The 25331-nt window shown below is 41.6% G+C and overlaps 1 protein-coding gene across 50 annotated transcripts in view; it reads left to right on the forward strand.

The window, feature by feature from the left end:
* NEB (nebulin) overlaps positions 1–25331 on the forward strand; it is a 392273-nt gene that overhangs the window by 64449 nt on the left and 302493 nt on the right. For all 50 annotated transcript variants that reach the window (XM_085645543.1, XM_085645542.1, XM_085645546.1 and 47 more), the window contains 9 exons: positions 5591–5692; positions 5783–5890; positions 5983–6087; positions 8564–8662; positions 10346–10450; positions 18371–18478; positions 18575–18688; positions 22259–22456; positions 23196–23303. In XM_085645543.1, the coding sequence (XP_085501669.1) occupies positions 5591–5692; positions 5783–5890; positions 5983–6087; positions 8564–8662; positions 10346–10450; positions 18371–18478; positions 18575–18688; positions 22259–22456; positions 23196–23303 (1047 nt within the window). The remainder of the gene's footprint in view (positions 1–5590; positions 5693–5782; positions 5891–5982; positions 6088–8563; positions 8663–10345; positions 10451–18370; positions 18479–18574; positions 18689–22258; positions 22457–23195; positions 23304–25331) is intronic.

The raw sequence follows: 25331 nt of genomic DNA on the forward strand, positions 1-25331 counted from the left end.
TCAGGGTGAATAGGAATGGAAAAGAAGGCATTCTTCAAATCAATCACTGAGAACATGGTTGCCGTAGGCGGGACCAAAGTAAGCAACGTCGTGATATCGGAAACCACTGGGTACTGAGGTATCACGATCTTGTTCACTTCTCTCAAATCAATTATAAACCGATAAACTCTGGCATCCGTATCCTTTTTCAGTATGGGAAGAATCGGACTGTTACAAAGGTTGTAGGGGACTTCCTCCACTACCCCTACCGCCATCAAATCCTGCACTATCTGTATGAGAGCCACCTCGCCCTCCTGGGAAATACGGTACTGTGGGAGGCGTGGTAACACCGCCCCCTCCTTGACGCTAATGTGGACCGGTGGAATCACCATTTGTCCCACATCAGTATCCGAAGTTGCCCACAAAGCACGAGGGAGGGTAGCTAACAGCGCATCCTCAGACATCGTACACATCCGTTCTGATCGGGGGTAATTATCATTCAATATTACCCGTACACCAGCAGGGGAGCAGCGGATCGTAGCCCTAAAATGCTTTAACATATCAAGGCCCATAATGTTGTCCGGTGTGTACGGGGCAAGCAGGAACGGACAGGGTGCAGAAAAAGAGTCAACTTTAAACATGAGGGGCTGCGAAAGAGGGCTTCGGGAGAGTGTTCCGTCAAACCCTACCGATGTGACCATTAAGCCGGATGGGGGAGCCCCCGGAACCAATTGCTTAGATAGCGCACTACGTGTCGCTCCTGTATCCACTAGGAACTGATCAGTAGAGCCCAAAACTTCAGCCGATACATAAGGGCCCTGCTGATCGACCGGCACCTCAACTGATTCTAACCCCCATCCAACGCATTCCTATGCATGCTGAGAGTCATGGTACCCCGACCGGTCAATCCCCGACGCTTGGTACTGATGCTGGCGATCAAAAACGTTTGATCTATCGCGGTGCTGCCCAGCAGAGTCAAAACGAGCCTGTTCGTTAGAATTCCCTCGAAAGTTCGAGAAACCCCCTCTACCTCGCGGGCCACCATAGGTATGCCCCTGACGCGATGCATGCAACACCGGGCAGTCCCTAGCCCAATGACCCGATTGCTTACAATACGCACATTGGTTCCTATTTAAATCAGATCGGCCCGAGGGAGGACCATAAGATCCTCCCCTACCTCTATTACTACCCCGCCGGGGCGGGCCATAGACTTGTGCCAACATCACCTTTGTTTTCAAATCTTTCGATTTCTTTTCCTCCTGGCCCTTCGCTTCTTGCTCCTGACGCTCATAATACTGGGCGATAGTCAGGAGGGCCGTCGGTGTAGCGGAGGACCAAGAACTTTCACTCGCTTTTAGACGGGCCGCAACTGCCGGCAGCAGATTAGCCACATATTTATCCGCAAAAAGGTGGCGGCCCGTATCGTCAGTAAGCGACTGGCCACTAAAATCATGAAACGTCTCCTCAAAGCGCGTAAAGAAGTCCGCAACTGACTCGTCCGCTTTCTGTTTACATGCAGCTAACATATTCCAGTCAATCTTTTTAGGGGGAATAATTGTCTTCAGCTTAGCCACAATAGCAGCAGGGAGATCTAAAATACTCTGGGGCGGTTTCTGCGCGGGCTTCCGTTCCCTATCCTCATCCTCAAGGTCAGACCACCGGGCCTTAAAGGCAACTGTATCATCTACTTTTCGGACAGATCGCCACATATCCGGTGGTAGAATAAGGCCAAAGAACAGGTCTATATCTGCTAAAGTCATAACGCAAGAATTCAAGGCCCCCTCGACTTCTTCGTAGAAGGCCGCTGGATTCTTGCGGGGGTCAGGCAGCGCATTCTTTAATGCCATCACATCAGCTCTATGCCACGGAGTATAAACCCAATTATACACAAAATATCCCTTAGCATCGGCGGAGGTAATGTCCGAGCTAGTCCCCGCTCCTTTAGGAGGAACATACAAAGGCGCCGCCTCGCGCATTGGCTTAGCATGCACTAGATCGCTCTTATCTGATTGAGAGGTGGATGAGTGGCCTTCTGTAGTACACGAATCCGACTGCGTCTCCTCCCCTGCTCGTTGGCGCGCTTTTTCTTTATGGGCCAGCACCGCGTCCCGCAAGGCGAATAGCCGCCGAGCCGTATCAGAAGCCTTAGAGGGAGAAAAAACACCATCATGTAATGCTTTAGCATCCGATGTCACTTCTTCAGGCTCAAAAACACTAGAATATTTCCGAAAAGCAGTAATCACTTCCTCAGCGAAATGACTCAAAAAATACAATCTCTCTCTATCCTGCCACGACCCCCAAGTATGGAACAATTCATCCACGGACACCTTACCCTTAAGTGCACGGAAAGAGATTTGCCGAAGCTCAGCCATATGCTCAGCCGATAACATGGACCGCGTATCTACCTTACCCGGACCCGGGACAGAATCTTGCGGCCTCGGAGCAGATGCGCCAACATAAGGGGGCGGAGAGCGATCTAGTAAATAAAAATCATCATCAAGATTATTAAGGACAGGATAGAGTGGCTGCCGAACAGCATATTGACCCGAAACTTGCAGCCTACGCTCTTTCTCTTGTCTCTCTGTCTGTTCTCTGTCTTCCCGACGCTTCGCTTCCTGGGCTCGCACATGATCATTCTTCCGTTGTTCTTTATCAAACAGCGCTTTCTCACGCTTCTCTCGCTCACGCACCTCCCTCACCCACAACCGCACACACTCAAACATATCCTGACGAGCACGCCGCTTGCACATACACTGTTCCACATACTCAATCTTACGTATATCAAACGATCCATACAAAGGCCATCGTAACTCAGGATCCTTTTTTGTATATTTCCTCCATACTGTGCTGTACATTATGGAAGAAAGACCATGCTTCACATACATATCCCTATTAGGAGTCCCCTCTGGGGGAGCTGGAGCAGATTCCTCGAGGTTCAACCGGTTTCCAAAACAGCAACACCACTTACGGAGTGCGCTGAAAGCAGGCATGCTCAGGAATAATGCAAAATATGCAATATTATAGAGAAAATGGCACTTAATCGTTGCGCCGTTCAAAGTTACACAGCTCCGGAGAAATCTCTCCACATTACCTGCCTATATGTGTTGCAACGCATATATTTTCACAAAGACAAATACAAAGTATGACTAGTCATCACAAATCAAACTCAAATAGCCGGACCAGGCTTCAAAAACTCGGAGCAAGTACCGTACACCGGTTCTTACCAATCAAGAGTCCAGATTCCAACTGCCAAGCTCCACAATCGTCCAAACGGCTTTCACGGCAAGACCGACAGAAGAGGTCTCAGTCGAGGACCGGCGCCACCCAGACGGTCAGCTCGGAAGGGAAGGAAGAAAAACCTCGGGATGCCAGGGCTAAGACGCCGCTGGCAGTGATCACGTCCCCGGCCAAGTTCCTCACCTTCGTCGCGACCAATCCTTCGAGCATCCGAGTCGCCGATGAGCCCCACGTGACGGGCGCCAATTGATGAATACAGGCCCCAGCTAGGCCCGCAGGACACAAGGGTTCGCTCTCCTGTAATGGAATCTATAAGGAAGTTGGCACGGAAACTGCAAAGTACAAAGACAGCATTTATTAACCCTTAAGGGTGGTCCTACAATCCACACAACACTCTTCAGTATTGCATAGAGTAGCACAAAGAACTTGCGTACACGGTCCCCTTTTATACACAATAGAGGGGCTCGTAAGTGGGTGGATACAACATGAGGCAAGGAATGTTACCTTTTATGGACATTTTCGATACAAGATCAATATGTGGGTGGAGCTGACACACTCCTTGAGCCCGCGAAAACATGGTCAAGCAAGGCTAACTGATAGCAGATGTGGTCAAGTCTGGCCATGCGCCAGATGGACAAAGGAGCTATTTATAGACTGTTACTAGGCAGATTACAGGAGCAACTAACACAGAGGTTGGACTCTTCTCCTGGGGAACACGTGGAAGCATGACAGTACAAAATGGAGTCCAAACTTCGGTCAACATAACGGAGAAAACATGCTCTATAAGAGGGGAATTAATGTCTTTAGTAAATGCTTAATCACATCGCTGTCTCAATTTACAACAGGCCCCCAAAGTCAGATTCTGACTGCCGTTTCTTGTCTTAAAGACCAAATCTTAATGGCTGTCCGAATCGATCATCGTAATCGCTTGCTCTGAAACCGTGTCCATAGAGCTGTACGATTCGGCTCCAAAAGACTTGGGTTGTCCAAATGCCTTTCGGAACCAAATCGGACAGCCAGAACGGTTTCCGGGCATCATAACTGGTCGGTTGGAAATGTGTACGATTTGGTCGTAAACATAGGTTCCGAATCGGATTCTGAGATTCCGAATCCGATTTGGAGCCTTTCCGACCGACATCGTAATCGGCCCCCTAAGAGTGCTTTGTTACAAATAAACCAAGAGAAAATTAGATAAGTCAGTGTATATATAAATGAAGTATCATCAATCATGGTTTGAGTCTGCTTCTACTGTAATTGAGAGGAGAATGAATACAGGAGGGCAAACAGTGTGCTAATTTCCAGATGGGACAGCTTGAATATAGAATATAGAGCGGGCCCCCGTTGGGTGTTGGGTGTTACTCAGTCACTGAGATTAGTGGAGACACAGGCAATGGACTAGAGGGGACAATGGTTCCTTGCAAACAGCAATGGTGACACAATAGACATTTTTGATGAGCTGGCACCTATTTGATGGAAAGAATATGATCCAGTCTATGACCCTTTTCATACCACCCATGTGTGTGGATCTGATCCTCACTGTGGAGCTGTAATCACTGGTGTTGAACATTATCAAGAGGTGAAGAACTAAAAGAAGACTAGCTCTTTCAGACTCTACGATCAAGAGTACATTTGGTACAGGTAGTTTGATTGGCAGGAATTTAACAGTGTAACTGGTATCTCCTTCTTAATGATTTTCCAAACTTTTTTTAAAAACACTAAGGGGCCTATTAGGATGGCGGGTGGACTTAAGTCCGCCTGCCACCCTAGCGGTGCTGGGACTGCCCGCCAGTGGTGCGGCGGTCCCGCACCGGCAATTAGGATGCCCCCGCCATGGTGGCGGTGGCATCCCCATCCACATCATTGTGCCGGGCGGTGCACACAGCACCGCCCGCTACAATGCTGTGGCTGCACATTGCTGTGCCTGCTACGTCGTCCATGCAAATGCAGGGGGGTACCATAGGTACCTCCCATGTGCCCCCTCCAACATCCTGGGGGCTCGCAACGGGCCCCAACTGTGTAATCCACAGGCTGCTTCCCGCTGTGATTGTAATACGGATGGCGGTGTCTAGCACACATGCCACCATATTCAACCCTTTTCCACCTGGTCGACTCTTCGACCGGGTGGAAAAACAGCTGACGGTCTGCCCGTCCGCCGCGGTACCCCCCACCATCATAATATGGCGGGGGAAATGGGAGGCGGGCGGGGATGATGTTGGGCAGATCACCACCGCCATGCGGGCGGTGGCGATCCGCCCGACATCATAATAGACCCCTTAGTAGTTTTTAGAAGGCTTTGGTATTATTAATTTAAATAAAATTGCTAAATCAATGTCATTGAAACAATTCAGTAATGTGGGTTGTTTTCTCTTCTCAGATCCTGTACAAGAAAAGCTACGAACAATCGAGAGGATCCAGCATTAATTATTGCGACACGCCCAAGTTTCAGATCGATAATATTTTGAAGAAGTTCAGCGATGTAAGTACAGCTTGATCTGTTGCCTGCAGAGCCATGGCCTGCTCCTTTTGTTTAGAAAGTTTCTTTGAACTGTTGTTGTTTTTCTTCCAGATTCAGTACAAAGAAGTCTACCAAAAGAAAATTGTAGGACGTTATATCGGAAGCTATGAGGACCCATATATGTTGCACTGCATGAAGGTGGCGTCCATGAGGAGCGATGTAGGTGTTGAGTTTTTTTTCCATAATAAAACCTGGCCAACTATGTAAGGAATCTAAAAACATGGCGCTAACAGACCTGCTTGTCCTTTTAGAAAAATTATAAAGCAGACTATGAAGAAGACAAAAACAGCTGCTACTTCCCTCAAACTATTACTCAGGAATACGAAGCTACAAAGAAATTAGATCAAGTTAAAGATGTAAGTATTTTCTGATTCCAAAATTCTCCATTGTATTTTTCAGATTCAGATTACAATGTCTGTGTAGTTGTGTGGTCAATCAATGAACAAAGAAGCTTTAACATGCCATTTTACAGATCTTCTACATTTTATTATAATTTGTTTTCAAGTTTATCTATTCATGTGAAAGCAGTAAAAATCATGAATGGACAAGAGCAGAGTTGGATTTTCTCCAGCATTACTTCTTTGACCTTCTTCCACTAACATACTTAAGACTGTTAAGGGCTCAAGAGGGCATTATTAACGTCCATGCAGTTACTCTTTCCTTTGGAGTAAATTACCAATTTTTGTGTGATTCTTTAAAAAAATAGGAATAGCTGTAGAAATGTGTAACTGTCAAAGATTTCCAAGATTCCTCAAACACATAAGCATTTCTTCATGTGAAATTGTAATCAGTTATACAGATCTGCACATGGAAATGCAACACAAACATGCATCTGAACATCAAACTGCTTTTTTGTTTCTGCAGGGGAAAATAATTTACATTTGGAGAAACCCCGTGTTCTACACCCTCATCAATTTTAGAGATGCTCACTCCTCATTTCCATCCTGTTATGCCATTGCTTAGAGTAAACCTGCATGTGTGTCTAGTAAGGGAAAACTACTTGAAAGCCATTGGTGAATATCCACAAATGCACATTTATGTGGATGTTATGGTTATGGATGTTGAACAACTTTCGCTGGTGAAGCCTTGCCTGAATGCCTACACATTCTCTCTTCACCATAGACAGACTAGTTCTGACATTCCACCATCACTGCAGAATGTTCATATTGAAAGCTGTGCAGGTGTAAAAGGCGGCCATTACTTAAACTGCAAATCAGGAATGTGTCTGCCTGTTACTTCTAATTTTTTGTGCACCTAAGTTGAACTTTGGTAGACAAAAAATATGAAGAATCAGAACAAGAATGATTAGAAAATGCATGCTGGTGTAAAAGGAACTCAGAAAACGTCTCTGTGAAAGTCAGGTAACTCTGAGGTTAATTCAATCACATGTAAGGGCTTGAAATGTGATTGACCCTGCCCTACGCCTAGCAGCCCTTCAGAGGACTTGCTTTTGAGGGAATGTATCCAGTTATCTGACAATCAAATCTGACCTTAGTCTGTGGTCGGGCTGCCCACCAGATTACAAGTATTTATTGTGTCTGGCGTGGTATTTTTTGGCATTCCCATGCCAGTGCCTTTAAAAACAGGCATGGCAATTGGAATGCCAAAAACAGATCCTGCACGGCATGCATTGAAAATTTCATGCCATGCAGGAACTGGTGTGCATGCACATAGGGGGGCATGTTCTGCCCCTCTATGTGCATCTACAGGGCATCTACAGTGCGTGAGGCCTTTGTTTCCTCTCCACCAGGGTTCATGAAAATCCTGGCAGATAGGAAACTCGTAATATGCTTGGCGTGACCGCAGTGGTCCCGCCAAGAATATTGATGCCTCCTGACTGCCGCACCAGGGAATTGCAGATCCCTGCTGGGGCTGTGGTGGTCTGACCACCAGAGTCGTAATATGGCGGTCCAGAGACTGCCACCGTTGCGCCCCCGGGAGTGTGGCGGTCCATGCAACGCCAGACTCGTAATTGGGGCCTTAGTGTTCAATAAAGTCATTATGTTCATTAGAACTATGTTAAGTCTTGAATTATCATGCAGCATTGCACTAAATGCACATTAATGGCATGCCATTCCAAAAATGGAATATGCATGGTTGGCAAAATGAAAATCCAAAATCCTAGTACACTGTGTCATGCTGAATAATCTACACATGGGTTTTGTGAGGATCTGCCTCTTCACTTGAGCAGGATCAGAGGATCGGCTATTACCCATGTAGATTGCATGGGATTCAATTTGAATTTTTTAAGTGCATGAGTACGAGCTACACAAAGCAGTCATGGTGCCAGGAAGTTCACCCCCGCATCGTGCAATTGCAGGCCCTAAAAGATACATTTGAATTTGTTCTTAATAGTATTATTGGCTAGTTGTTTATTCCTGTTACCAAAACTGTTATAAACTTTTTGTAGTTTGCAGTTTTCAGTAAAGCTTGTTTACAAAAACTAGGACGTAAGTCTACCACCTAGACCGAAATAGATATGTGATGTCATCGATAGTGAAAGGGCACTTGAAGCCTCTACTGAAAGCCCTCTGATTGAGCTGATATGACACCAGACCAGCACAACAACAGAGTTTTCTAGATGTCCTTCTGGACCCATCACTTCTTGTGAAGAAGATAAAGAACTGGTGTAGGAACTTTTCAGGGGAGGAGAGTGCAAACATTAGAGAAAATGAGAACTCTTCATGGTGTCACCAAAAGGTCGAGGGATTGAAGCAGGGTATGCATCAGTGCACTGCAAGCAAAACTATTGACTTCATCAGCATGCATTGAGCCATACACTAAATAGCTATGCATGCTTTATTTTAATGTCTCTTCTATGCATCTTTCCAGCACACCTACAGGCAGCCTCCGGATAAAATTAAATTTACCCAAGTGACCGACTCACCTGTTCAAGTTCAGGCGGCGTTGAATGCCAAGCAGCTGAGCGATGTAAGTGCCTTATTTGTCCATTTATATTTCCACGAGTTGACATTTTGATGCAACTGTCTTGTGACATTCACTATGTTTTAAAAGGAACCAAAATATTCACTGTAAAACACTGGTTCTTGTCTAGAAAGGATTCATTTGAGGACACGCCCACTGCATAGTCTCCTTTCATATATATATTAGGATAAAATGCATAATGTTTGGTCATGCTTGGCACTGCTCTTGACTTTTGATGAACTACTCCAATGCGAAAGGAGTAGCAGACCATGTGTCCACAGATGAACATGTGTGACTGGATGTAGACCTTAGGTGTTCACTGATGAACATTCCTGACTGGTAGTAGACCTCAGGTATCCACAAAGGAACATGTGCGACCAGTAGCGGACCAAAGGTGTCCACAGATGGATGAACATGTCTGACCTGAGCAGACTTCACATGTCCTCAGATGAATATGTCTGATCTGCAGTGGAATTCTTGTGTCCACAAATGAACATGTTTGATCCTTAGTATACCAATGGTGTCCACAGATGAACATGCTTGATCTGTGGTATGCCAATGGTGTTCAGAGACGAGCGTGTCTGACTCTGTGTCTTCATACTTTATTTCTCACCAGTAAAGGAAGTGAAGTGCCTGAAGGACTTACTACTGTCACTATTCATGGGCATGGACTTCAGTTTGTCACTCATGTGGGTCCTTTTCAGATCCTCATTTGACCGCTGCTGTTTTGAGCCATTAGATGGTTTAAGGGGTGCTCTTTGTATTTTTCTCTACCTATGTATGTGTCCGAATACACAAGCTACTTTTGTTGTACAGTATGAACTTCTGATCTTAATTCCCTTAACTTGTTTTTCAATTTATTGAATTTCCGCATAGACTTACCTAGTATTCATTCTTCTCCATGTATTATCTGTCACACAAATACGTCATATAACTGTTAATAATAGCAGTAGGTGGAAGGCAGTGAATGTTTTGTTTCACAAATGCCACGAAAAAGAAAATACATTTTGAAATCAAAATAAGGGAGCCCTGGCTGTCAAACCGTATGACCGGAGCAAACACGTCATTTAAATATACTGATTTATAAAATATTAGAATAATTTTAGATGACACCTCTAGCAACCAAACTACCTAAATCGTTCCTGAAATGCCCGAACGGTCTTCTTTTTTTGTTATCTTTCATTCTGTTCCTCCTCATCTCTCATTTCCTAAACATATGCACTTTTCAGAGACAAAAGAAAGTTCAGTTTTATTCCAGTCATGGTGCAACTGACCCTCTCCCATGATCCTTAGGAAACCCTCACTTATGGCCCACATACTGTCAAATGCACCCTAATAAACCCTCGCACATCTGCCAATAAACAATCATAAAAGCCAGACATGTCTCCCAGGAGACCCCGATAGGTACCAGAGAGCCTTACTTACCACACAACTGACCGTCATGTATCTTTATTAGACCTAAAAGACCACCACATATGCCCCCCTCTCATCGCCCTGGGTGACTCTACTCACAACTGTACCCACCCAGTGCTCATCTAACAGCGATCCTACCACCCTGCCTATAAAGCATTAGATAATCCGTGTAATCAAGCATTATCATTACAGAGCTAAATAAATATTTGCAAAACACACACACGCAGTCACACACACAGCGTGTTGTATTAATAACCTATTTTCTTACTTTTCCAGCTAAACTACAAAGCGGATTATGAGGCCAAAAAGTTCAAGTGTTCTATACCTGCTGATTCCCCCTTTATTCTTCAGTCCAGACTCAATGCATATAATCTCAGTGATGTAAGTAATATGCCTTAATTTTTTTCTATCGATCTTTCTGTACTGTGTCATGTTTATCATGCGCCTGAACTTATCGGTGAAGCGAATCAGTGAGTGACATAATAATAATCGATTAGGGCCCGATTAGGAGTCCAGTGGAGCGATATTTCTGTGGTAAATATCACCTGTCTGATTACAAGTTGCACAGGGCATAAATCTGAACATGGGTTTTCCATCGGTGTTTCGGACACAGATTCCTCCAGTTAGTGCTTAATTTGTGCCGGTGGATTCTGGTGCTCGGCACAGGCACTTAATTGCTAGGACAGTTTGCCACATGATGGCGCTGTTTGAGAAAGTTAGAGATAAGCAGAACAACAAAAGTTGTACATAAAAAACGATTAATACGTGCCTCCGAAACCATTCTTATGTTTGAAAAGTTTTATTAGCATTTATTTAATAAATTACACACATATCAGCAATATATAGAAGAATCAACCATAGAAATAAAACAAGTAAGTAAGCTGATATCAGAAGAAGAGACATAAAAGCATTTTCTGGATTTTATATATGAAGTAAGGGAGAGAAGGAGGGGAAGGAAGAACGGAGGGAGGGGGAGGATAGGGGATATCAACATCATGATGTAGAAAAATAAAGCAGAAGAAGGCATACTAGATTACATATCATGAATAAGAAAAAATTATCCGTCAAGTAGTTAAAATGCATAGCAAGTAAACAGGGTAAAATATGAAGAAAAAAAACCCCAGAGATAATATCATTCAAGGTGGTTTGAAGTTTTCAGAGGTTAGGTGCGAGACGTTCTTTAATATAATTCGGTCTAAATAGGTGGTGAGAAGCAACCAGAATAGGTCTCTATTAAGTGCTGGTTTACACGAGGAGGCGAAAGCAACATCTAGCCTGTGAAAATGACATAGGGTGTTGCACCAATGTTGTATGGACAGTTTTGTGAAGGTTTTCCATTTGAAAGAGATGTGTTGAAAGGCCAGAGCAAGCATGAGATCAAAAAGGCCATGAGTATGTGGAGAAAGATCTAAAGAGTCAGAGAGACTACCAGTAAAAAGGAGTGGGATAGAATAAGGAATAGATATTGTGAACACATGAGAGATGTATGACCAAACTTTATCCCAAAAGTCAGAAACCGTAGGACATAGAAAGAGAAGATGAAGGAGATCAGCATTAGAAGAGCCACAAGTCCAACAGTGAGAATCAGTAGAAGAAGAGAAATGTGCTAAAGAGACAGGGGAAAGATAAAGTCTGTGGTAGAGAAGAAACATAGATTGGGTAAGAGAGGCAGAGCGAGAGATCTTTAAGGATCTAGTCCAAAGTTTATCTCTAAAGACAATAGACCATTCACATCCCAGATCCAATTCCCAAGAGAGTTCCAATTTAGATTTAACAGATGAGAGTAAGGTTGGAAGGGAAGAATAAATGTCAAGAATAATTGTCATAAGTGTAGTAAATGTTTGGAAAAAGGAGCGAGGGCAATGAAATGAGGATTGAAATTGAGGAAATGAGCAAGGAGAGACACCATCAAAAAGATGATTAACCCATATAATACCGTTTAATCTCCTAATTTTCCCAAAAATTGGCCTGTTATTGAAGAGGATAAGCGAGTTATGCCAGATCGGAAATTCTAAGAAAGATTCACGAGAAATGACAGTAGGGCAGACCAAAGGTTTCAGCAAAGAGCAGGTATGTTTAGATAAGGGAAGAGAGGTATGAGAGATTTTAGTAGAAAAGCGTATAACTTCAGTGAAAGAATGGGGTAATAATAAGATTTGTTCAATGAAGAGCCAAAGAGGAGCAAAGGGGGAGGGGTCAGATATAAGCCATTTTGAGGCTTGGCGAAGGGAGAAAGATTTATGATAAAGACGAAAGTTCGGGAAGTTCACGCCGCTCGACTTTGGTTTGCGGAGAGAGGATAAAGAAATTCTGGACTTTTTATGTTTCCAGAGAAATTTGGAAAGGGATGAGTCAATACGTTTGAAATAAAGAGCAGGAATGTGAACAGGAAGCATAGAGAGTATGTAAATTAAAATTGGAGCAATCATCCTTTTTATCGAATCCCCACCAAGAAAGAAAGAGGGTTCCAGGAAGAGGTTAGTTTCTCAATACGAGATAAGGCTGCAGTCTTATTCAATTTAATCGATGAGGCGATGGAGTTGGAAAACCAAATACCTGGGTATTTAATTTTTGAACTATTTCAAGTAAATCCAGTGGGAGAGAAGGAATGGGGAAGACAGAATTTTGTAAGAGGTAGAATTTCAGTTTTGTCTGAATTTATTTTATAACCGGAGACCTGTGAAAAGGATTCGAATTCAGATAGTAAAGGGGGAATAGAAGTTTCAGGAGAAGAAATAAATAAAAGAATATTGTCCGCATATGCAGAGAGTATCAGTTCATGTTCACCGTAAGGAAAGCCGGAAATGGAATCATTGTTATGAATAGAAATAAAAAAGGGCTCAAGGGCTAGGACAAAAAGAAGAGTGGATAAAGGACAACCTTGTCGAACGCCACATTGAAGAGGAGACATGACCATTAACCAAAACCGAGGCTTTCGGAGCAGAGTATAGTAAGGAAATAAGTGATATGAAATTAGGACCAAAACCGTCCCAGTGTAATGATGCGGACAAAAAAGACCAATCTACTCTGTCAAAAGCCTTCTCTGCGTCGACTGAGATAGCGGCCAAAGAAGTAGAGAGGGAAGGAGCTTGATTTAAGACATGGAGAAAAAGACGAGAATTATCGGAAGTTGATCTACCCTTAACAAAACCACATTGCTCTTTACCAATTAGATGGGACATGAGAGGGTCTAAACGTAATGCGAGCAACTTGGCAAATAGTTTATAATCAACATTAACAAGAGAGATTGGTCGATAATTTTTACAAAATTGAGGATCACAACCGTCTTTAGGAATGAGGCAAATGGTGGCTTCCTGAAAAGTACCTTCTGTCTTACCAGTTAAATAAAATGAATGGAAAAGTATTAAAAGTTTAGGGAGTAATAGATCAGAAAAATGTAAATAAAATTCAACAGAAAATCCATCTGGACCCCGCATTTTCCCTTTAGGAAGGGTACTTAAAGCAGTGGAAAGTTCTTTAAGAGAAAGATCTTTTTCAATATCAAGAAGATTAAGATGGGAAGTAGAAGGAGCAGGGAGTTTATCAAGATAGGTCTGAATGAGAGTAGAAGGAGGAGATTCTGGTGTGTAGAGATTTTGATAAAAAAAATTAAATTCATTAAGTATTTCCTGGTCTTTATGCAGTAGGGAATTATTAGAAGAGTAAATAGAGTCTATAAGTGTACGTTCTTTATGAGATTTGAGATAATTTGCTAAGAGTTTCCCTGCCTTGTTATGACCGCCATAGTAACGGGTGCTACTGCGAAGGAGCACTGATGATGCATTGTCAGTAGTAGATTTGTTGAACTCAAGTTTGGCTTTTATCAATTCTGATAAAATAAAATTTATGCTCCAATAGCTTAATATTTGCTAAAATAGATTTCTGCTTCTGAAGAAAACGCTTCTTTTTCTTAGAGACAAAGTTTATGATGAATCCCCTTGCGGTAGCTTTAAAAGAATCCCAGATGATATGGGGGAGGAACTAGAATCGCAATTAAGCTCGAAGAATTCCTTAGTAAAAGAGCGAAAGGAGGAGGAGAAAAGAGGGTCGGTAAGGAGGGAATTATTAAAACGCCATCGAGAGGACTTTGGATGGGAAGCAAGTAAGTCAAGGTCTGTAACAATTGGAGCATGATCAGAAATAACTATGGGTTTAATGGAGGAGAACAGTAAATTTTGACACAAGGATTGAGAAAGAAAGATATAGTCTAGGCAAGAGAGAGAAGCATGAGGAGGAAAGAAGAAAGAGTAATCAAGAGTGTCAGGGTGAGAAAGCCTCCATGAGTCCATGAGATGTCTAAGAAATGGTATCCAGAAATTGTTTGTGAGTCATATGTGGAGTGAAACGGACTGTGGACTTGCGGTCAAGAAACAGGTCTACAATTTGGTTGCAGTCACCACCTAAAATGAAGAGGTCATCTTGAAATTGAATACATTTTTGAGTAATCAAAAGCCAAAAAGAACAATCAGGTTGTGTAGGACCATACATATTAAAAACATTTAAGGGAACAGAATCGATTAACAACTTTGCTAGAACCCATCTACCTTCCATGTCATTTTCTTGCGATAAACTTTTACATTTCAATTTTTTATGACAAAGAATGATAACACCATTTCTTTTTATTAGTAGATGGAGAGAATAAGACCATACCCACCCAGCTTCTTTTTAATTTAAGTGATTCCGTTTCTGTAAGATGAGTCTCCTGTAAGAGAACTATGTCAGGGTTATACGAAGCAAGGTGGGAAAGGATTCTCTGTCTTTTAATCGAATTGATGAAACCCTTTACATTCCAGGAAATAACTCTGAATATAAAAACATTTAAAATTGAAAAGACTTATACAAAACCAAGTATGTGATAATATGTAAAGAAAAGGAAGAAATCAGTGGATAAATAAGGGAGAGAGATAGAGAAGGTAAAAGGAAAAAACATGAGAGAAAGCAGGTTAGAGGTTTACATAGCACCGTAAATATGATAACAGAAAAAAGGGAGATCGTGAGGAAAAAGGATAGGAGGGAGTGAGGGGAAAGGAGAACTACAAGGAAAGACAGTACAAATCCAAAGAACGACTGAGGAAATATACCTGAAGGGAATGAAGACAAAATAAGGATGGGGCAGTGGCGACGAACGGAAGACGATACGCCCGAACCACGAAGACCAGCACACCAGGACGAGAAAGAGGGAAGTATAAAAGGACCAAACACTGTATGATGACAAACAGATCCTGTATAGGTGTAAAAAGGAGGTAAGTAAAAAAAGAAAAAAATATATGAATATAAAATAGATGCAAACACAAATTTAGAGATAGAAGAGTAAGTTGTGAGGATGAGAGATATGAAAACAATTGAAGAGAGAGAAAGAACAGCGAAAAGGAAATAGATAAAGAAAAGAGGAAGAACGTAAATAAGATGATAAAAGAGGTACATAAGAGATAAGAAGAACAATATTAAAAGAAAGTAGTTTAGACAAATAATTAAATACATAAAAGATCATAGAACGAGCTAGGTAGAGTAATATATAAATACAGAAGAGAATTATGAATTAACAACATGGCAGCAACATGAACATGAGAGATGTGAAATTAACAAATCAGGATATCACCAGTCAACCCGTAGGAGGAGCAGCAGTGTCCATATTAGTTGAAGCATGAGAATGGATGAATTTCTTAAGTTCTGCAGGGCCTTCAAAGGACTGAGTACAATTTTGGTAGGTGACCTTGAAGATACAGGGGTGAAAGAGTCCATATCGAGCTCCCATTGAGCGAAGGGATGGACGAAGGTTGAGGAATTCCTTCCGCCTGGCAGCTGTAGCATTGGAAACATCCTGAGAAAGATAGACTTTCTGACCTAGCCAAGAGATTTGACGTTTGGCTCTGGCAGCAGATAGAACAGAAAGAAGATCAGTAAATTTGAGGAAGAGGATGATAACACCTCGGGGTCTGACTGGAGATGAAGAGAGTGAAGGACGTGGACCAAGTCTCAAGTCTATGAGCCCTTTGGATGCTGAGTGAAGTTGAAGGAGGCATGTCCAGTAATTTCGGTAAAAAAGATGAGAAGAAGGTGACAGGATCTTCTCCTACCAAAGATTCCGGCAAGCCGTAGACACGTAGGTTGTTCCGTCTATTCCTGTTTTCCAAATCTTCAGTGTGTTGTTGAAGCTTCCAAATCTGTTCCTCTAGTGAAGAGAGTCTAAGGGAGTCACTTTGAACTGTTGAGAGCCGTTGTTCCATTGCAGAGACTCTATTCTCCATTTGCGACCATTTATCCCCTAGAAATTGCATTTTATTATCTGTTTCTTCATCAAATGGACGTAAAGCGCGAATTTCCTCTAATAACAGTTCCATAGAGATAGTAGGTGATGGCTGAGTAGGCGATGGAGGGTCTTGTTTCAGACGTTTAGGAGTGGACACAGGCGGAAAGTTTTATTTGTTGTTTAATGTGTTGCCTGACTACAAGCAGAAGGTAGACTGGCCATGTCTGCAGTGGAAGAGGGAGTAATCGTTGGAGAAGGCAAAGAAGGTGCAGATAACGTCTTGGAAGAAACCTTAGGGACTAAAAGAAATTGTGCCTTAAGTATTCTGCCCATAAAGCAAGTGACAATCTAGTTACAGAAAAAAATTATTGAGCAGTCAAAAAGTGTCACAAAAGAGGCGGTTAATGCAGTAAAAACCTGGTCAATAACACCACTCCAGAGTAAACCAGTGCGTTGAATTTACAAGGGCAATGAAGACAATAGAGAGCAGGTGATAAAGAATATGCTCATAACTGAAGCTAATAGTGGTCAGTCAGGGAAAACTGCATTGAAAAACATTCCAGAGAAAGAGAGGAGGAACATTCCATACTTCAAACCATTCTGTAACGGTATAAACTGTTCCAATGGGAATGCACAACAGGTAATGTCCTTTATAGATGGCAGCTGATAAGACACACTGGTGTCCTGAAGTAAATGTGTTGAACAAGTCTGCTGTGAGGAATGGGCGTTTGAAGATTAGGAATAATAAACTATAGTTCAGAAAATTCCACAAGCAAAGAAACATGTTCCGAATATGAATAGAGCAGGGCAGTACCTGGATGAAGCAGAATCCTCTGAAGATATCCATATGCAGTTGCGATGACGCGGCAAAGAAAATGGCGGCCGCGATTCTGAGGGGAATTTGCGGATAGTTGGAAAAGCGGTACGCGCGACGTGTACTAATCCGCAAATATATCCATAAGCTTCACCGCATCTTCCGATTTTGAAATAAGCGAAAAATGCGTGGAAATAGTGCGAATAAGCGCACTTACAGTCCGCTAGTTGCTCCGGCACGGTGGAGATCGAGACTCAGGTGGCCATCTTAGACCGGCGCCAAGACCACGCCCCAACTCCGAAACCATTGTTATGCCCTGGAGTAGTCTGAATTATCACACTTGTAAGAATGTGATGGTTGATAGTTGTGTAGTACCATTGTTGGCCGCGCTGGCTGAAGCAAGGGGTGTTGCAATCTGCAAAGGCCTCCCTAGGAGGGTTCTGGCACTTATTTATTTTACAAATTAAGCACTGTTCCTCCTGCTGAGTCAGGGATCCCGACCTAGGCAGTGCTGCACCCCTACATCAGGCTACTTTTATTAGACCTTAGTTCAATTCAAGAGCTTCAGAAATGTCCATTTGCTTTGAAATCAAATTGGTACCAAATCATAAGACTCTGTTTTGTTTATAAAGCTTAGGTTTTTTCTTTTAAATGATGTGCAGATTACCTCCTCTCCTTTCATCTTATTTTTCCCTTCTATTCACTATCTTCCTCTTCCCTTCCTTGGCTATTTCCCTCTCGTCCTATGCTTTTGCTTTTCTGCATTTCCCTTATACCAGTGAGTGAAATCCTCTCTTTTCACACTAATTTATGGGCTCTTCTCTATACCCTCTGCTTCTTCTTTCTGGGTTCACATTCCTAGGTCCAACTTTTTACTTTTACTCATATTTTCTGAACCATTTCTTTTCTTGATAGCAGTTCGAACCAAATGATTTGTGCTAGTTACTAGGTACTGTAACTTCTACGATTGCATAGGAGGATGTGATACCCTCTGTGTTGGAGCTGATCATTCTGTTGTAGCGCATTTCAGTTGAGATGATCTTCAGAACTCCCTATAGTTTGGTTATGAAGATAAAACAGAAAATATACCATGAATACGAAGCTCAAAATTTTGTGATCATGATGTGTAAACGCATGTTTAAAAAGTGGGGAGGGGCTTAGCTATATATTCTCAGCTTTTCACTTGGGGACAGATTGTTGCATGATTTAATATTTCAATTGTTCTCCTTCATTACAGAATATGTACAAATATGACTGGGAGAAGTGCAAAGCAAAGAAATTCGAAATAAAAGTTGACGCAATCCCCCTGCTGGCCGCTAAAGCCAACAGCAGAAAAGCGAGTGACGTGAGTGCACCTGATTAATATAACATAATTTAGTTATTATACATTTTATTTGTGTCCTATTTAGTCATCTTTTGTGTCCCTTCTTTCATCGGGCAGGTGGCATATAAATTGGATTATGAAAAGAACAGAGGAAAGATGGTTGGAGCCCTTAGTATCCAAGACGACCCGAAGATGTTGCATTCTATGAAACTGGCCCACATGCAGAGCAATGTAAGTATGGCTGTCCTGCAATTCTGTATTTCTCAGATAAAACTATCGCAAAGCTTTATGTAGTAACAAGAAATAAATCACGGATAATCACTGAAAGCAATAATTCACCCATACATTCATCACACAAAAAAAAAAGTCTGGGTTCAAACATATACTATGGTTGCTGCAAATTACACTCCATGACAGAAAGGTAAATACCTGATTTGTGAATGTTTGGCATACTCATTGTTAAAGGATACTTGGTTGTGTGTCATAATATTTAGAGAGTATGTGTTCTTTTCTCCATCCACACATTAAATATAGTTGCCGGCAGTCCTCAACTGGTGAGTAAGATGCAACCAGCTACATTTCCAGCCAGCATAGAATTGCAAATTTGGAAGGAGACCATGTTTTTGTTGTTTAGATTTCCAGCAAGAGCTGTCATTTGACCAGGAAACCCACTTGGTTTTGTGGAGCCCCCATAAAGTCAATCATGTGTTTAGTAGAGAAGGTGTTCAGTAAGGATGAAAAGTGTGGTGTTATTGGTGAGGGATGGAAATTTGACTCTTCCCAGTTTAGACATTCTGAAATCCCCAGCTTTCTCTGAGAAGAAGAAGAAAAGCTGAAAATGGGTATTTTACATGGAGCCGTTGGAAGGCAGACACTAAAAGTACCTTGAACTCACTATTATTGCAAATGTCTGCAAAGACGTAAAAGGGCTGGACTGCGCACCTGTTTAGGAGGTGTGTGCCTCGAGTCTCTGGATGTAAGGCAGCTCAACAGGACCCATCCCTGATTATCCCATTTGATATCAAAATCTATGGTGTGATAGCATTGAAAACATTATGATCCAGAACCCCAGTATGAAAAATTGTTGCCAAAGTAATGTTGGCACATTCATGATGATATAATATGGGAATATAACAAAATCCCCTCCTTCTTCACCCATTTACCTGTCCTTGTGCATAATAAAGTGCACAGAACCCACTTCCACAACTTAATAATACCATTTCTGTAGCTTCTGAGGTAAGAAGGAAGAGTATTAGTAAGTACCATTTGATTTTAGGGAGGTACCATACATATTTCAAGTTTCAGTTTGGTTATATTCTTTGGTGCTAGGTTTGAGAACACCGGTTAGGACTTCTTGTTGGTGGTTGACTATGTGGCTTGGATCTGTAGCTTTTTACATTTTTATTATGAATACATTAAAGCATTTCATTAGGGTGCACTGGACTACACTGGAAGCATGAAGCTCAAATGGTAGGAATCTTGAACTATGGTGCCTATTGATGATGGTAAATATACATGTATATTCTCACTCATGTATATATTTACAAATCCTAGATGTAAGTCTTCCCCATTTTCCAGTCAGTCCCCCCTCATTTACTTCAAAAACATAAACCTACGTGTGGGGAGATATCTTGCATGGTGGTAAAGAGCTCTGCACAGAAAAGATAAGAATAGATGATCCACCTGCACATTTGTGAATAGCAATTTTTAATATGTGAGTAGTACCTATGTAGTACTACTTTACTGACTACAACTTGCAGTTTGTGAATAGGCCCCCAAGATTCTCACAATAGGAAAATAATAAGAGAGGGAGCAAAGACAGACTTAAGGAAGGAAAGGTCTGTTGGTTTTGGTGAAAAAATTAGGTCTTAAAACATCTGTGAAAAGTCAAATCTGAGATAATCAACCAACGATAATATGTGCATTTATCATAGAGAGTTACCTTAGGCTGTCTTTTATTAATCGGGAGCCGGATGTTTCGAGAAGATCTGTGAATATTTCCCCTTTTGCCTTTTGATGCAGTCTACTATCAAAGGCATGTATACATTAAGCTAAAGATAAGAGTGGACTCATCTTCTATAAACATCCTGGGTACCTCTAGATTTAGTCACAAAGTCATAGAAAAAATTAACCCATTTTGAATTGTCAGTAATGGTAACATTAGGTCAGACATTATTAAACCACCCGAGACTAGGTGGGCTTACTTTCCCCACCACATGCAGGTTTGCTAAGAAATTTTATAGCCTTCCGAGTTTAGGGCTTCCAGTATCAAAGCATAAGATCACCGTCCCATCTCCTCCTGATTGATACTGAAAAAGTTCTAATGGATGTTGTCAAAGTGAGATCCAGTGTTTTGCCTGGTATAACATGCCACCAAAGTCATACAGAACACCATGAGATTACAGCTTCAATTTATGCTAGGAATTGGAGTTTGCATTTCAATCTGGACCGCTTCAACTAGTTTTTCAGTGTGTTTGACAAGGCACTATAAGTCAGGCAGATGGTGATGTCCCTTGGAGCAGGTGGCCTTAGTCAAAGTTGTTTGATGATGAGTAATGTACCTTGGTAAGTGGTCCACACTGTGATGATTAAGATTAAATGGTTTCTCACTGGTACTGAGTTTTGTGTACTGCCTACTAGAACTGGGACTTGATTTGATCCGTATGCACTGCAGGTTGGAGGGTTCTATCTTAGGGTAGATCATGTGGTGCCCCTTGTTGTTGACAGTTATGGAACAAGTACCTGCTTTCTAGACTAAATGTAGCATTGGTCTGTTAGACTTGGTGTTACGACCCTCCTTTACACTGTTTGCAAGTGAATTGTCACTGCAAATTGGGGCCCAGTTCTGGAAAGCTGAACATTATAATTTCGAAAATGATGTTTGTGGAATTTGTGGAGATTTGGTGCAAGTTACATGGGGATGCGTTTGTGTTTCTAATAAAGACTAAGCTTTAGGGTTATCCCTTGGGTTTGAATATATTTTATTCCAATATGGACTAGGTTTTGCGGTTGCTCTAACTGGCTGGGTAGACTCGTGTCTAGTGGTATAGCAGTCCGCTAGCGAGCTTTAAGACGGTGGGTTAATGGCCGCTTTTGATATCTAAGTTTGATCCTTCACTTTGGGACTAAAGTGTACTGAGCTTTTTGTGACTGGAAGTGCTGTTGATATATTTATTGGTTTAGTGGTTTGGTAGTTGTGTTTTGGACAGGAGTTTTTTAATGTAATTTAGGGCTTGGGATTGGGTTTGTACACTATGTGAAGTTGGTTTGTCTTTTAAGAGCAGTTTGGAGAAATAATTTGTCTGCCTCTTTGTAGATGGTGTATGGCCATCTCTGTTCTTCAGGTTTGGGACAGGACACACACATTTATAGTGCTGTGGTTACTTTGTGACTATGTGGGCAGCCTTGCTCTCTATTTCAAGCCAATAAAGCAATTTCAGAAAAGATATAGCATGAAAATAAATAGCAATGATTGTCATAAAGAAGGAATTGCACTTCATCAAATTGGTACAAAGTTTAGATATGTTTATGGGCACTATTACATTAAATTACTATATTTTATTATTATAATATTGCCTGTTCTCACAGAGCACCTCCAGTATATTACACACACAGACAAACAGACACACTCGCAGAAACACACATACAATATTATATTAATATAGGTGATAGGGGTTAGAAGTGGAAATAATTAGAACAATCAAACAGTGGCACAAGGGCTTCTAAGAGAGTGTTTTAAATGCTTTATTGCAGGTAAATAAATGGTTTTGCTCTGTTTAATTGTTATTTTTTGTTCCACAGATTGAATATAAAAAAGATTACGAAAAAATGAAGACCAAGTACTCCTCTCCTCTGGACATGATTCCTGTCACATTGGCTAAGAAGGCGCAAGCTATTGCCAGCAACATAGACTACAAGCACTTGCATCATAAATACTTCTATCCTCCTGATAGTGTTAGTGTGGCCCATGCAAAGAAATCATACACCCTACAAAGTGATGTAAGTATTATTATTTCTGGTGTGTTACTTAGGCTCATGAATACAGCTATTTTTGTGACAGATGATCAATAGTAATAGGTTTCAAATTCATGAATTTGTTGGTTATCAGAGATGTCCAAAGAACATGATCAAAAAGTTCATTTGTTAGCCTTTATATTAAAGGAAGATTGTGCCTTGGCAGTCCACCAGTTGTATCCTCCTGAAGGATTAAAATTGAAAGGTCAACCAAGCTCATTAAAGGAGCTGGAGAGAGAACAGCTGGGTAAAAATTCTTTAGTAAACTAGAGTCCTTTTTCCAGAGAACCAGCTTCATGTCATCTGCCTGTCGCACCAGTATCGTCTATGTGAGAACATATGCTGATCGCTGCGTTCAATTCCTCAAACTGAAGTGTAGTATAATGCAAAATGCTTTTTGATACTCCATTCTGTAATAAACATAATATAGCAAAGAATTAAAAATGTGTTTCTAATTTTCAACTGGCATAGACAGAGCTACTTCTTAATGTATTAAAAGTTATAGATTGTTGGAGTATCTGATCAGAACACGCCTTTAACTTTTCATCCTTTTTGTACAACTGTATTTACTCATGCTATACTTTGTTGAATTGTGGTGGTAGACACCAGAGAAGTCCTGAAATCAAAGTTTAGTGAATAAGTTGAATTCAGTAGAAAGTAGAGTGTACATGTTACAATTAATTTAAACACTTTTCTTACTCAATCTTCCTTTGTTGTGTTCCAGGCTGACTATAAAGCTGATTATAATAGCTGGGTAAAAGGATGTGGCTGGGTGCCATTTGGATCCTTAGATGTAGAGAAAGTCAAGAGAGCATCGGCGATCCTCAATGAGGTAAGAAAGTGAGCGATGAGGAGCTGCCTCTAATTTCAGCACTAGTATGAATCATTTTTTTATGTTGTGATCAGAAGTTTTACTTAATTCATTTTTAGATTTGAGAACAGTTTCACTTTTCCACATACCAGTCCCTAGCTGTGCCCTTGTCTAAACGAAACCTTGCCCACTTTCTGAAGTGCTGTTGTTAGTTTTTGTTTTCTTGAATGAGATAACTCTGTTTTTGATTTCTGGTTCTTGAATGAGAAAATAAAGTCTGATTTAGAATTTGGCAGACGGGTAGTCCCTCACAAACGTGATGGATATCCTGTCCGCCATCTTACAAGTGAATGTTCCAGCCGCGGCCTGTGCAGGTAGGAGCGGTGGGGCCAGGGGGGATAGGGGATTCGACTGACGATCACGAGTGAACATTTTGTATTATTCCATTTTCCCTTATCATCGTCCGTCGAAATCCCCCGTCATCTGGCCCCCCCGCTCTTACCTGCATAGGCCGTAGCTGGAATGAGCTATTATACACCTGTTATAAGGCAGACTGGATATCCGTCATGTTTGCTACGGAGTGCGCCATCCAGTAAACTCTTAATCAGGCCCAACAGATTTGATTGCCAAAGGCTTGTATAATTCTTACCTTTGCACAAACCTATGTTTTGCAGGGATTTCAATAATAAATCGTGTGGGGTTTACTGCACTGAGTAGTGTCCGCGTACAATAAAGTCTGCAATCATGCACTTTTCTAGAGGTGAATATAGTCAGGTCAAAACTGCCCATAGATAGTTGGGGAAATGCCTTGTAAGGTTTGGTGTGGAAAGAACCAACATCTGCCGGCTGCATGTTATGCTCCATATTGAAGGGCTAAACTCATATTAGGTGATAAATATGTCACATATAAATGCCAAAACTTGTGATATGGGATTTTATCTGGGATAATAATTGTCTTCAACTCCTCTGGGGTACTTGCAATCAAGGCATAAATGCTTCATTGAGGTGGCCAACCCTCCAGACCAAGTGACCCTGAGGAAGGACCGATTGCTATAGTGAGAAACCCTTACCTGCCTGATAGGGAGCTCTGTGCCTTCAGTGCATTTTCTGTGTGGTGTATTTGCTGAAAAAACACGAAACTGAACAGAAGGCACCATTTTTGTTTGTCCCAGTTAGCACTTTTTAAAATGTTTTTTTTCTGAAACAAACACCTGCAGTATAAGTTTGTTTTGGGACAACAATAATTAGATTGTCTCTGATGCGCAAGGAGTTTTCTCCCTGTTGGTAGAGCAAGTGAGAAAGCAAAGAAGCAAAAGAGAAATATTCGAATTTTGGAACGAATGGTCTATACTAGCCATCATAAACCCTATGGCGCTCCTTTGCAATCGATAGCCATAGCAACATTATAATGTTCTAAAATATTGTTGAACAGCGTCTAAAATATACATTACGGAAATCAGTGTTTTTTGTCAATTTTCTATCACAAATATTTGCAGATTATTTAAATTGCAGACTTTTCTAATGAACATCACTCTTTCAAATAATTAGAAATAATAACAAACATTCGCAAAGCCAATCAGTCAATAGGTCTCACCCTTGGGACCTGTTGTCTTTTCCAGTGGTTTTAGACATACGGCACAACATCTCTGATGATGTGCAGAATGACTAATAAACAGGAAAAAAAGTGTACACAGCCGGCTGCTTTATTTTATAGGAACAGACAGAAAGCATGCACGCACCTACAAAATGACGTGAGCAATTTTCCCGCTTTTTATTTACTGATCCGAGCTGGATTTTTAAACAACGTAAAGTGACACAAACAGGTGTGGCAAAAACATGGGTGGGGGAAAGTAAACAGTTAAGGAAAAGAATGCAGATGGGGAAGCAACACAGAGGCCAGAATCACAGAGGGTAGGAAAACAACATGAGGGCAATAGGGAAGCAACATAGAGGGTGAGCTTAATCAACACGGGGTGTGCAGGGGAGAAACATCACTGAGGACATAGGTGGAGGAAGGAATACAGAGAGTGGGAAGCAAACGGAGATAGA

The sequence above is a fragment of the Triturus cristatus genome, chromosome 3_1 (genome assembly GCF_964204655.1).
Source record: "Triturus cristatus chromosome 3_1, aTriCri1.1, whole genome shotgun sequence".
NCBI lineage: Eukaryota > Metazoa > Chordata > Amphibia > Caudata > Salamandridae > Triturus > Triturus cristatus.